Genomic DNA, 13533 nt, shown 5'->3' with positions numbered 1-13533 from the left:
TTTACCACGTGCTAGGCTCACTTCTAAGTGCTTAACATGCATGATGAACTTATTAAATGATGACAACCAAATTAGTGGTTTGGTTAGTTAATCCTTATGTTTTCAGGTTGATAAAAAGGAAGCAAAGAAAGGTTAAATAAATGTCCCAGGGTTACCCAATGAATAAGAAATAGAGCCCAGATTTGAATCCACACTGGATGCGAGGGTCCAGGCCACCACCACCACTCCCTACTTGTCTCTACAATAGAAGACTAGGCAGTGAAAATAGTAACATCTGTAACATTCATTACATTATTAATGAAATTCATTTACACAAGGTACCACGGTTGGTTCTACAGACAGGGTTAGGGGTTAGGGGTTAGAGTTAGGGTTAGGGTTAAAATATCTAAAACTGTTCATACTCTTAAGTAGCTTTGGGGTGCCTGGGTGGCTTAGTTGGCTAAGCATCTTAACTTTGGCTCAGGCCATGATCTCATGGTTTGTGCGTTCAAGCCCCTGGTCAGTCTCTGTGATGACAGCTAAGAGCCTGGAGCCTGCTTCGGTTTCTGTGTATGTGTGTGTGTCTCTCTCTGCCCCTCCTCCACTCATGATCTGTCTCTCTCTCTCAAAAGTAAATAATCATTAAAAAAATTGTTTTAAGTAGCTTCAAATCAAATGGATGTTAAGATAGCATAAATAGCTTTGGTATAAGATATAATAGGTATCATACTTTTTAAGTTTTTAGTTCATTTTTATTGAGATATGTAACATAAAACATTATATTAGTTTTGGGTGTACAACATAATTAGATATTTGTATATATTGCAAAATGATCTCCACACTAAGTTTAGTTGACATCTACCACCTTACATAATTACAATTTTTTTTTCTTGTGATGAGAACTTTTAGGATTTCCTCAGACTTTCAAGTATGCAATACAGTATTAACTATTATCACCATGCTGTACATTATATTCCCATGACTTGTTTTATTTTTTCATTTTTTTTATTATTTTGAGAGTGAGAGAATGAGCAGGGAGGGGCAGAGAGAGACACAGAATCCAAAGGAGGCTCTGGGCTCTAAGCTCTCAGCACAGAGTCCAATGCGGGGCTCGAACTCACGAACTGTGAGATCATGACCTGAGTCGAAGTTGCACACTTAACAGACTGAGCCACCCACCTGTCCCTCCCATGACTTATTTTATGACTGGAAGTTTGTACCTGTTACCAACTTCTTTCACCCATTTAGCCTACCACCTTTCTACTGGCAATCACCAATCTGTTCTCTGTATATATGAGCTGCTTTCTTCCTTTTTAAAAAAAAATCCACATATAAGTGAGAGCATGAAGTATTTATCTTTCTGTCTTATTTTACTTAGCACAGTGGCCTCAAGGTCCATCCATGCTGCTGCAAATGGCAAGATTTCTTTTTTTATGGCTGAAAAATATTCAATTGCATGTATATACAGCATATTTTCTTTATCCATTCATCTGTTCAGACACAGATTGTTTCCATATCTTAGCTACCGTAAATAATGCTGCATTGAACATGGGATGCATATTATCTTTTTGAATTACTGTTGTTTTCTTCAGATAAATACCCAGAGGTGAAATTGCTGGATCATATTATAGCTCTGTAATTTTTTGAGGAACTTTGATACGGTTTTCAAGTGGCTTGTACCAATTTACATTCTTACCATCTGCACACAATCATTTTTTCCTCCACATTCTCACCAACTCATTATTTCTTGCCTTTATGATAGCTATTCTAACAGGTGTGAGGCAATAGCTCATTGTGGTTTCGATTTGCATTTTTTTCTGATTAGCGATTTTGAACACATTCATGGACTTGGCCATCTGTAGGTCTTCTTTGGAAAAATGTCTGTTTAGATACTCTGCCCTTTTTAAAAATCAGATTGTGTGATTTATGCTATGGAGTTTTAGGACTTCTTTATATATTTTCAACATAAACCCCTCATCAGATGATTTGTGAATGTATTCTCTCATTCCATAGGCTGCCTTTTCATTTTGTTGATGGTTTCCTTTGTAGTAAGTAGCTTTTTAGAAGTTTGTAGTTCTAGTTGTATGTTTTTATTGCCTTTAATTTTGGTATCACATCCAAAATCTATTGCCAAGCCCCATGTTAAGGAGCTATGGTTTCTTCTAGGACTTTTAGGGTTTCATGTCTTGTATTCAAGTCTTTAATCCACCTATTTTTTGTGGCTGTTTTATAATAGTGGTCATTTCATTCTAGACCACATATGGCAGTCTAGTTCTCCCAACACCATTTATCATGGAATGTCCTTTCCTCATTGTATATTCTTGGTACCTTTGTTGTAAACCAGTGGACCATAAATGTGTATGTTTCTGAGCTCTCTAGTCTGTTCCTCAGATGCATGTATCTATTTTTATGTCAATACCATACTAATTACTCTTTGTCATATAGTTTGGAATCAGGCATCATGATGCCTCCAGCTTTGCTCTGTCTTATGTATTTATAATCTAAAAGTGTTTAGATAAACTCAGATGGTTAAGAGTGGGGATAAACAACTTACACATTTTCTAGAAATAAGGTAGCATTCTCAAGAGTTCAACAGACATGAAGTTGAAGTGATAGGTTTGACACCTTGATTTGGTCTTGGTCAAGTTAATTAACCTCTCTGAGCCTTTTCTGATCTTACAGATCCTTTGACATTCAGTAAGAACATATGCATTTTGAGACTTTTTCAATAAGTGATTGAATCTGAATGAATTTAATGAAGCATATAGAGTCCTTTAAACGGATACTGAAATGAAGGGAATTTTAGAAACCAGAACAGCTTTCATAAATTTAGGGGTGATAACTGGGACTATGACTGGTTCATTTTGGGTCACATGCCTAGTGATGAGAGACCAGGACTGGTCAGGTTTGATCCTATGCCAGGGAGGATTGGCAGCCCTACTGGAACCATGTAGTTCCCCAAAAAGCAGACTAAAGAGATGTGACAGGTGAATCTAAAAAAGGTAACACAAACAAAAGTCCTAATAAAAGTAACATTAGTAGATATAAATGAACACTTCCCATGTTCCATGGATTGTTTTAAGCATATCTCACACAGTATGTAGACAAATACTTGGAGGAAGGCCCAGGCTATGCACAAAGTACTTTTAGGATGTAGTGTAGAAGAGGAGTGGAGACATAATGAAGTGGGATCAGATAGTGGATGAGCTCTGAATAGGAGGCAAAGTTAAACTTGGTTTTATTGAAAAGTCAGGGCCAATGCCCTGATAACACAAGATAACACAATCAGGATAACTAGCCTGTATGAGAGAAAGGAAAAATGGGAAGTGGAGAATTTAATTAACAAGCCATTTCACACAGAAGTGAAGCAAAAACCTGCATTTGGTAGGTGGTAGTAGGAATGGAAAGGAAAAATAAAAACTGGCAAGGCATTGGAAGACTAGAGTTGTGAGCAAAATGGTGGCTCATCAGAGATGGAGATGAGGGCTAAAGAGAGTTATAAGTGGCTAAAAAGTTGCCTGTTGACGCACTGAAGAATGATGGTGCTGAGTGGTTACACTGGCAAAATTAGGGGGTAAGAACAGGTTTAATGAACTGGTAAGAACTGGGAGAATGACGATGAATGTGGTTTGGGACATATGGACTTAAGGGCAGGCAGTAAATTCTCAGAAGGGGCTATCAACCAGGCAGTTCTAAATGTGGCACCATATCTCCTGAAGAAACTTGAGGCAGGAAAAACTCAAGTTTGTGGAGATGAAATTGCAAAAAGATAAAGAATAAATGGGCATTCCATAGACTGATACTTAGTAAATCCTAATGTAAAACATGTGTTTAGTCAACAGGTTTGTAAAATTTTAAAAATTTAAATTTATTAGGATTTATTAGTAACACAATTACACAGAATAAAGTTCAGGAATTCACCAATTATGGTCACCAAGATGTGCTTCTTTGTGGCTTTTTAAACAGTATTTCTCAGGATTCATATTTATTCATAGTATAGGTGAATTTCATACATAGCTTCACAATAAGGATGTTACAGGTCTTCCATCAGTAAAATTAATGAAAACATCTTTCATGAAAGGCACGTAAAGAATCTAAACTAACACATTTAAGAAACTGTGATAACTTTGAATTTCTTTACATCACAAAGAAGAAAAACAAATCCCCAAAATATAACAGATGAAAATGTAGTCTGTGGTTACCCACACCCACACACACTTCAAGAAATATACTTCAACAAAATGACAGCACGTAACTAAGAAACTACTTATCCACAAAGCTTATTGAAGGACCTTTTTCAAGATGAGTAAAACAACAGAAGTAGGGTAGGGAATGCTGTTCATTTTGTTGAAATGAAGTCACAGAGACACATCATGAATCATGAAAAGAAATGACTATCAAAGTCCAATATCTAGCTGATATGTAACACTTATTTGAGCATACATAAAATCACTGACTTTATTAAATACTATTACTCATTTTCTAAGTGTAATTGCCCATTTAATTGTCAGAAATAATAGCACAATTTAAAAAGAAATATTAACTCAAGCAAGTGGTGGAAATTTGAGTAAGAGAAAAAGTAATTTTAATATATAGTGTGATAGTTAAATTTGAAAGTAGTTACATATAGGAATCTAAAGCTTGCATTAGATCAGCAGCTGAATATTCAAAGATCTTTCTTGTTATCTTCCAAATAAGGAACTATCATGTATGCTAGGTACAAGGGATTTCCCAAAGGAAATACACAAATGAATGTCTCAAAATTCATTATGCTGACATATTTTTACCCACAAAATGCTCTCAATCCACCTAAACTTAGTTATAAATAAGAATGTAGTTATTTAAAGTGTATAAAAATTAATCTGGCATCACCTTTAAGGAAATGCATGAATACCATCCAAATATTAAAATTCAAAGTGAAAACAAACCAACTGAATAAAAATTAAGTGTTTATAGTAAGTCTGAGAGTATAGCCTCAAAAATCTGAAATTTCAGTTTTTCAAACCAAATCTAATGTAGAATTAGATCAGCATGCACTTTTAGAAGAAAAATTAAAATGCATACAATGTTTATATAACTGATCCAAAGGCAGGTATATTCATCCTCTTAAGAACATTTCAATAAAACACATTAAATTTAAAGAACAAATCATGTTATTAAAATAGTCTGTGCAATGTTTGTACAAATAACTTTAAGATTACAAGTATACATATAATCAAGATAAGGGCTGCAATGTTTCCTAATATTAATTACTGTACTTAAAAATTTACAAGACATGAACATAAATAAAGCTGTTTAAAACTGGCAAACACGGTAATAGTCTGTCATTCAGTACAAAGTACTTAGTATTTCTGTTTATTACCAAAGCCATCACGCTAGAATAAGTTGCCACTCTTAAAGCCTAAAAGTAACGTGGAAAACAAAAGTTATAAATACATGTATACATACATTTGCATATTTACACATAGGCAGAAATCATCAATACACTAGAGTCGAGCATTAACACTGCCCTTAGTTTCCCACTGCAGGACCACCTCTCACATTTAAGAAAGGTCCTTCTACTACTTTCAGTTAAAAAAACACAACAGAACAACTTTGGTCAGGTCCCAGATACATCTGCTGTATACTACATTGTGTTGCTGCAAGACTCTAATTTAGAGAGATCCACACAGAAGTACTCATTTGGTTTGAAAATGCATTTTACCATTAGCTGCAAAATTTAGAAGAGACCACAATCTTTTAGATTATTTTTTATGATGACATCTGTTACAGCATCAAAAACAAACTGCACATTCTTCGTATCTGTGGCACATGTGAAGTGGGTGTATATTTCCTTTGTGTCCTTTCTTTTATTGAGGTCTTCAAACTGACACTGAATATACGCAGCTGCCTCTTCATATGTGTTTGAGCCTGAGATGGGAGAAGGCAAGAAACATAAGGCGAAAAGTTAAAATGAGTACACATCTAAGCAAAAAGGACCTGAAAATATTGAAATCAATTCCATACATATAAAATATGTGGATTATGTCACTGTATTTTTCCTTTTAGAACAAGAGGAAGGCATTCCTCTAAATGAAAAATACCCAATGTTAATTACCTTTCAATGACTAAGTTACCCTTAAAAAAAAAAACAACCCCCAACACACCAAAAGCATGGTCTTCTTGGCTCCCCGGGGTCTTTGTTCCTGCCCAATCCAAATGCCAGATCTTCCTTTTTCTTCCATTTTATACTCGACATCCCAACACCAAACCAACTCCCTTCCCTGACGGTGGTATGCTATTTCATTTCCAGCCTAGTGGATGATCGAGAAATTACCTGGTTGAATGGTAATCGGTATTTTTTATTCCCTTTCCTCTATACACATTAATTAGCATTTGTCACTTTTCTTTATTCAAAAATTGTAGACGGGTCTACAATGTGGTTTACGGCCATGAGGTTAAAGACTTCTGAGTAAACACTCCAGAAATGGTCCGTAGCTAATGATAAACACATGCACATGCAGCAATAGTTTCTAGGCAAGCCCTTGACAGACCTACCTACCTATGTTCATCATTAGACATATAAAGACTGTTAATAACAGAACTAACTTGTTAGGAAACAACCCAAAAGTTTTGGTATATCTATACAATGAGCTGCCATACAGGAATAAGAAAGGAGAATAAAAGGACTATTGCCACATACAACATGAATGTGTTCCATAAATATACTGTTGAACAAATGAAGCCAGACACAAGAAGAGTATATACTGTAGGACTCAACTGATGTTGGGAAAAAGAAGTTGGAAAACAATACAAATTATTCAATGAAGACTAAGTCATAATAACTCGGTGTGTCGAGGGTGGGGGCATTTGTTTAGACTGGGAGGCATGATGGAGTTTCTGGGAACCTGGAAATAATGCTGTCTCTTGATCTGAGTGCATATATCTGTGTTTTCCCTTTTTAAAATTTCAGTGATCTTCACATTTATCCTACATGTGCACGTATGTATATATTTTATATGTGTACATACATGATACTTCAAAAACTGTTCCATTTAAAAAAAATTATTAGATCTCTCTCTTGCAGTAGTAACACAAAATTATTTGCTGGGCTTTCAAGGTCCTCTGTTACCCAGCCTGCTTCGTAAAGCTATTCTGAGATCCTGTGGTCCACACCTGTAGCTTACTCTGTGTCAGCAGAACTCTATGTTATATAACCAACTCCCACCTGGGACCCTGCTCACAGAACTCTACCAGCTGCTTCACCAGCTACTGCAAATGATGCTGCAATAAACACGCAGGTAGCACCTATCTTTTTTAAGTCAGTGTTTTCATTTTCTTTGGAGAAATTTCCTGAATAGAATTGCTGGATATTTCTAATTTTTTTGGAATCTCCTTACAGTTCTCACAGGGGCTGCACACCAAATTACATTTTCACCAACAGGGCAAGAGGGTTCCCTTTTCTCTATAACCTCACCACACTTGTTTTTTTGCCAGTACCTATTCTAATCGGTGAGGTGGTAGTTCACTGTGGTTTTGGTGTGCATTTCCCTGATGATTATAGAGATTCTGAGCACCTCTTCATGGACCTGCTGGCCATTGTAGGTCTTCTTTTGGAAAAATGGTTCTTCAGATCCTCAGCCCATTTTTTAGTGGATTGTGTTTTTTGCTATTGAGTAGTAGGACTTCTTTATATATTTTCAATACTAACCCCTTATCAGATACATAATTTGCAAGTATCATCTTCCATTCCATAAGTTGCATTTTCATGTTGTTGGTTTTCTTGGCTGTGCAAAAAACTTTATAGTTGGATGTGGTACTACTTGTTTATTTTTGCTTTTGTTGTCTTCACTTTTGATGTCCGATCCAAAAAATCATCACCAAGACTAACATGAAGGAGCTACTGCTTATATTCTTTCAGCAGTTTTATGGTTTGAGGTCTTTGATCCATTTTAAGTTAATTGTTTGTATGGTTTAATATAGTGGTCCAGTTTTCCCAGAACAATTTATTGAAGAGACTATCTTTTCTTCATTGCATGTTCTTTGCTCGTTATGTTGTAATTTTTTGATCACATATGTGTAGGTTTATTTTCTGGGCTATTTCTCACATCTGTGTGTCTATTTTTGTGTCAATGCCATAATGTTTTGATTACTATAGCTTTGCAACACAGCTGAAAATCAGGGACCCTGCTGTCCCCAGCTCTGTTCTTTCTCAAGATTGCTTTGGCTATTCAGGTTCTTTTGTGGTTCCAAACAAATTTTAGGATTGTTTATGCTATTTCTGTGAAAAAGAATGCCACTAGCATTTTGAGAGGGATTGCACTGTATCTGTAGGTTGCTCTGGGGTAGTATGGTTATTTTAACAATATTTTTCTAATCCGTGAACATGAAATATCTTACCCTTACTTTTTCTTCTTCTATTTCACCAATGTCTTGGAATTTTCAGTGTAGAGATATTTTTTCTCCCCTTATTACATTTATTCCTAGTTATTTTTTTTCTTTTTGATGCAGTTGTAAATGGTATCGTTTTCTTAATTTCTTTCTGATCGTTCATCACTAGTGTATGGAAATGCAAAATATTTTTGCATATATACCGTATCCTGCAAATCTACTAAATGCATTGATTAGTTTAACAGTAGTTTAGTGGAGTCTTTATATATGTATACATATATATAGATATTGAATAATATGTATATATAATACTACAATCAAATAATACTATGTTGAATAAAAGTGGCAAGAAAGGGATTCCTTGTTTTATTTCTGATGGGTTTCCTTGTTTTGTTGAAGTATGATGTTAACTGTGACCTAATGGCCTTTCTGTTTTGAGGTACATCATTTTGAGTTTTTAGCATAAATGAATGTTGAGTTTTGTCAAGTGGTTTTTCTGTATCATTTGAGAGGATCAAGATTTTTATCTTTAACATTTGCAAATCAATATGATATATACCACTTTAACAAAATTGAACTACCCTTGTATCCCTGGAATAAATCCCACTATATCACTGTGTATAATTCTTTTAAAATATTGTTGAATTTGGTTTGGTAACATTTTGTTGAGGATTTCTGAATTTAAGTTCACCAGGGGTACTGGCTTGTAATTTTCTTATGCCATCCTGGTCTAGTTTTGGTATTAGGGTAAAATGCTGTCCGCATAAAATGATTTTGGAAGTGTTCCTTTCTCTATTTTTCTTTTCCAAGAGCTTTAGAAGGACTGGTATTAATTATTCTGTAAATGCGGGTAGAATTCATCAGTAAAGCCATCTGGTCATGGACATATTTATTGAGAGGTTTTGATCATGGAGTAATTGGTCTGTTTAGATTTTCTGTTTCTTCCTGATTCAGTCTTAGTAGGTTCTAAGTTTCTAGGAATTTTTCTACTTTTTCTAGGCTGTCAAAATAAGTTTATATTTTAACTCTTTCAGGTGGCTAGGAGACAACCATATACTTTACAAATCAAAATTGAGTTTATTGGTACTCTGAAATTCTAAAGCAATAAACTGTGTCTTATTGACAGATGTTAATGCAACCTGTCAGTTAAAAATATGTTTTGAGAAAAAAGCTTCTTGAACAGAGTGCAGAGCTTAACTTGCTGTATATATTATGGGTAGCTAGACTGCAAAATACCGAGAACTAAGATACATGAATAAACTCATGAGTGTATTTCTCAGTCTGATTTTAATTCTTAAGAATGGCAAGGATGTGGTGAGAAGGTAATAGGTATTTTCTAGATGTGATAGAACGGTCATGTATAAAGGCAAGTATGATCTGGTTCAAGAATGAAGAACTGGGAAGGATTGGTAATATAACTGAAAGGGAGATGGAGGAGATTTGAGAAAACAGTAACAGGAGTTTCGGGTGTTAAAAAACACGTATATGTTCAATAAGCAGCTGGAAACGCAAGCCTGAGGCTCTAGGGAGAAATTAGAGTTGACAATGGAATTCAACATGGTGACGAAAAACATGACCATGAAAGCAGGGAGCGCTAAAAGATTACAGGTTGCAGATGGAATGTGGTGAAATGCCAACATATTGATATTTTAACAGAAGAGGTGGAATAGGAGCAGGCAGAGGTGGAGATAAACCCACCTCTGCCTGCGCCTAGTTTAGAGGCTACACAGGCCCGAATTAAAAGTGGAGGTTGCAGCAAGAAGCAATGGAATCATGACTTAGAGCATGTAGTGAGGACTTTACATTCTAATCCTGATATTGGCATTGTGAAAAAATTATGCAATACTCTCTGTGTTCAAAGATTGTGAGATCACGGATTCTTAGTATCTTGACAACATAAGAAATATCCTTTCTTGGCTGATCTGAAATCCCTGTAGGTACGTGATATTTATGGATTCATTTGGGCAACTCTGGTAATATTAGAAAAAATGGCTACTTCATAATAGAAAATGACAAAAATAAACTGAAAGATGAAAGTAAAGGCAAAACTGAGCCACCTTGACTCTGGATAACTTCAAACTCAGACAGGACTACACATAGTTTTATTCCTAATAAGCACTAAAATGTTTCTGAACAAGGTGACAGGATACAAGGACTTTCAAAAAGAACACGGAAGTTTAAAAATAAGCAACTGTGTGAAATTTTTTTGAATCAACGTATGGGAGTACACAAAATGACCTGTAATAATGAGTAGTGTGATTATATTTATCCAAGAATCTTCCCCTTCGGTTCTAATGAGAATTTAACTCTGGCAGTCTGGTTGTTAACGGGCTGGGTGCAGGCGTGCCCATAGACTTGGGTTTGGATTTAGACTGTCCTTGAGCCCCAGTGTTCTCACCTGCATGAGTGGGATGTAAGAGCATTGAAATCAAAGGGCCGTTTTATCTTAGGCCTGTGAAAAGGCAGTAAATACTCAGTGTACTATTAATATACTCAATACAAGACTACCTTTGTGTTTATAATGAAACAAATTCTTGAGATTTAAAAAAAAATAAAGGATGTGGTCAGGGCAACTTGTTTTCAATTAGCTAAATTAACCAGACTCTTCAGAATATTTGGGTTTAGATACCATATAAACCAGTGGTAGTCAAACTCTCTTTGAGGCACAGAATCTTTCTTCCTCATTACAATAAAATCTTACTCAGAAACCTAATATGTAAAACAGAGAAACAAAGTCACCCTGCTTTAATAAGAGAGATGCTGTGTGCATGGATAGGGGAGGGAGGGAAGTATCTTTAGTCCCTGTACCTACTTTTCAGTAGCAGCCCAGGAGGTGCTCTAAGGAGCTAAACTAAAACCAAGTTTTAGCTCAACTTCTGATTTTACAAATGGGGTACTGAGACCCAGATAAATTAACTGCCTTGTTCAAGATCAAAGAGCTAGTTATGGAAATGCCAGGACCGCATCTCAGGTCTCCTTTTCGAAGTTCAGGCCATTTTCCACAGCAGGTGAATTACCAGACCATTAACAGTCTCCTTACCAGTGTTGGGATTACTTGTCAAACTGTGTGACTCCCCTGAAAAATAAGTGGTTTGCGGATTCCTTCTTCATTTATAACCCTTATAACTACAGTTCATGTTCTTTTATAGTAACATGCAGCTTTTTGTGTGTGTAAGAGTACATCCGTCTTTGAGATTAGACCGTGAACACAGACTGGTCTTATTTACTGTGCATCACACATACCTGACAGAAGATCATCATAAAAAATTCCCTAACAGCTTTTCCATTTGAATATGTTATTTCCAGTAATCTTAGCTACACCTCAAGGAACTACTTGTACTTGAAAGCAGTTTAATAATTTTAATTAAAGGTGATCTACAACTGAAATCTTGCCTTAGGAGAACTTTAGTTAGAAATATATGACTTGACAAGTTATCCACAGAAAGTAAAATACCTGCGTATTCTGGATAGCATATAGTGAGAGGGCTCTTTTTGATTTTTTCTTCAAAGAGATCCTTCTTGTTTAGAAAAAGTATAATAGACGTATCTGTAAACCATTTGTTGTTACATATGCTGTCAAACAACTTCATGCTTTCATGCATTCGATTCTGTAACAGGAAAGAATACAGTTTGTCACAACACGAAGGGTTTTGAAAGTATTACTTTTAAAAAATAGTGTTATCAGAAGAGAGAGCTCGGTCAGCTGAAAAATAATGTAGCACAGAAATACATTCCCGCCATTTAAGAACAAGTGTTGATTGCAGGGGAGATGAATGTGTACACTACTCATCACTTTTTGCATTCAACACGTACTCGCACAGTGCCCACTATGTGTCACTGTACCTGGGAACACCCTGCTGCAGGACCCTGCAATCTAGAGACACCAAGTGTGAACATTCAAAAAGAGATCTCACTGTTACAAAGTTAATGGAAGCTTCTCCATTAAAAGATAAGTAAAGGTTTTTTTTATTTTTTTTTTTCAACGTTTATTTATTTTTGGGACAGAGAGAGACAGAGCATGAACGGGGGAGGGGCAGAGAGAGAGGGAGACACAGAATCGGAAAGAGGCTCCAGGCTCTGAGCCATCAGCCCAGAGCCCGACGCGGGGCTCGAACTCACGGACAGTGAGATCGTGACCTGGCTGAAGTCGGACGCTTAACCGACTGCGCCACCCAGGCGCCCCAGTAAAGGTTTTTAAAAATTAATAAATTGAGCAATTAGCCCAACCCTCTAAATATAATGGTGTGTTAGCGTTTCCTGTTCTTCTAGTATATGTGGTATCAAAAGGACACTGACAGAAAGGAATATGGGATGGTGAACTGCACTATAATTGCACGTGCCTGATTTTAAAAATACAAAAGTGACATTTTGATCTCTTTTTCCCCAGTCTGTACTAAAGTTAACTTAGAATGACAGTGTTCTGAGGCGCCTGGGTGACTCAGCTGGTCAAGTGTCTGACTTCAGCTCAGGTCATGATCTCGCAGTGTGTGGGTTCAAGCCCTGCGTCGGGCTCTGGGATAATAGTTCAGGGCCTGGAGCCTGCTTCGGATTCTGTGTCTCCCTCTCTCTCTTTCAAAAATAAAGACTTAAAAATTTTTTTTTTAAATGACAACACTTTAGGAGCGCCTGAGTGGCTCAGTCAGTTGAGCATGTGAATCTTGATTTTGGCTCAGGTCTTGATCTTGTGGGTCATGAGTTTGAGTTCAGGCCCCGCAGAGCTTGCTTGGGATTCTCTCTTGCCCCCTCTCCCTCAAAAATAATAAACAAACATGTTAAGGATAAAAAATAAAATGACAGGACTTTAAATTTCTATATAAAAATATTTTCCCTAGATTAATGGTACATTGCAACACCTCTGAAAATTACACGACAATAGCAAAGTATAACATGGATTAAAGATTACAGAGCTGGCAGAAGTAACAAGTGAAGAAAAATGAGTCTTGGACTATTACAGGAGTTAACTTTACCTTTAGTCACTTCCTAGATAGCAGATACAGGAAATGCATAATTAAACATATCGGATTGAAGGGAGATTAACTCTCAGTCTTTTCTTATTCTTGGGGTCCCTCTGTGCTTCTTTAGCGTACTTCCCTTTCAGTATATACAAAGAAGAGCCAGAGGAAAGAGCCTGAACTTTCAAATAACTCACGCCATTAGCGAGAATTACTCAAGAATTATTCTCAG

The 13533-nt window shown here is 36.3% G+C and overlaps 1 protein-coding gene across 2 annotated transcripts in view; it reads right to left on the bottom strand.

Moving 5' to 3' along the window:
* Positions 1-3826: 3826 nt before the first annotated feature.
* The window catches only part of GNAI1 (G protein subunit alpha i1), an 87672-nt gene continuing 77965 nt past the window's right edge, over positions 3827-13533 (bottom strand). For both annotated transcript variants that reach the window (XM_043588697.1, XM_043588696.1), the window contains 2 exons: positions 11804-11957; positions 3827-5889 (listed from right to left, as the gene is read on the bottom strand). In XM_043588697.1, the coding sequence (XP_043444632.1) occupies positions 5699-5889; positions 11804-11957 (345 nt within the window). In that variant the 3' untranslated portion in view covers positions 3827-5698. The remainder of the gene's footprint in view (positions 5890-11803; positions 11958-13533) is intronic.

Source organism: Prionailurus bengalensis, chromosome A2, assembly GCF_016509475.1.
Source record: "Prionailurus bengalensis isolate Pbe53 chromosome A2, Fcat_Pben_1.1_paternal_pri, whole genome shotgun sequence".
NCBI lineage: Eukaryota > Metazoa > Chordata > Mammalia > Carnivora > Felidae > Prionailurus > Prionailurus bengalensis.
The sequence above is the reverse complement of the archived record's forward strand: the minus strand, read 5'-3'. Positions and strand labels throughout refer to the sequence as shown.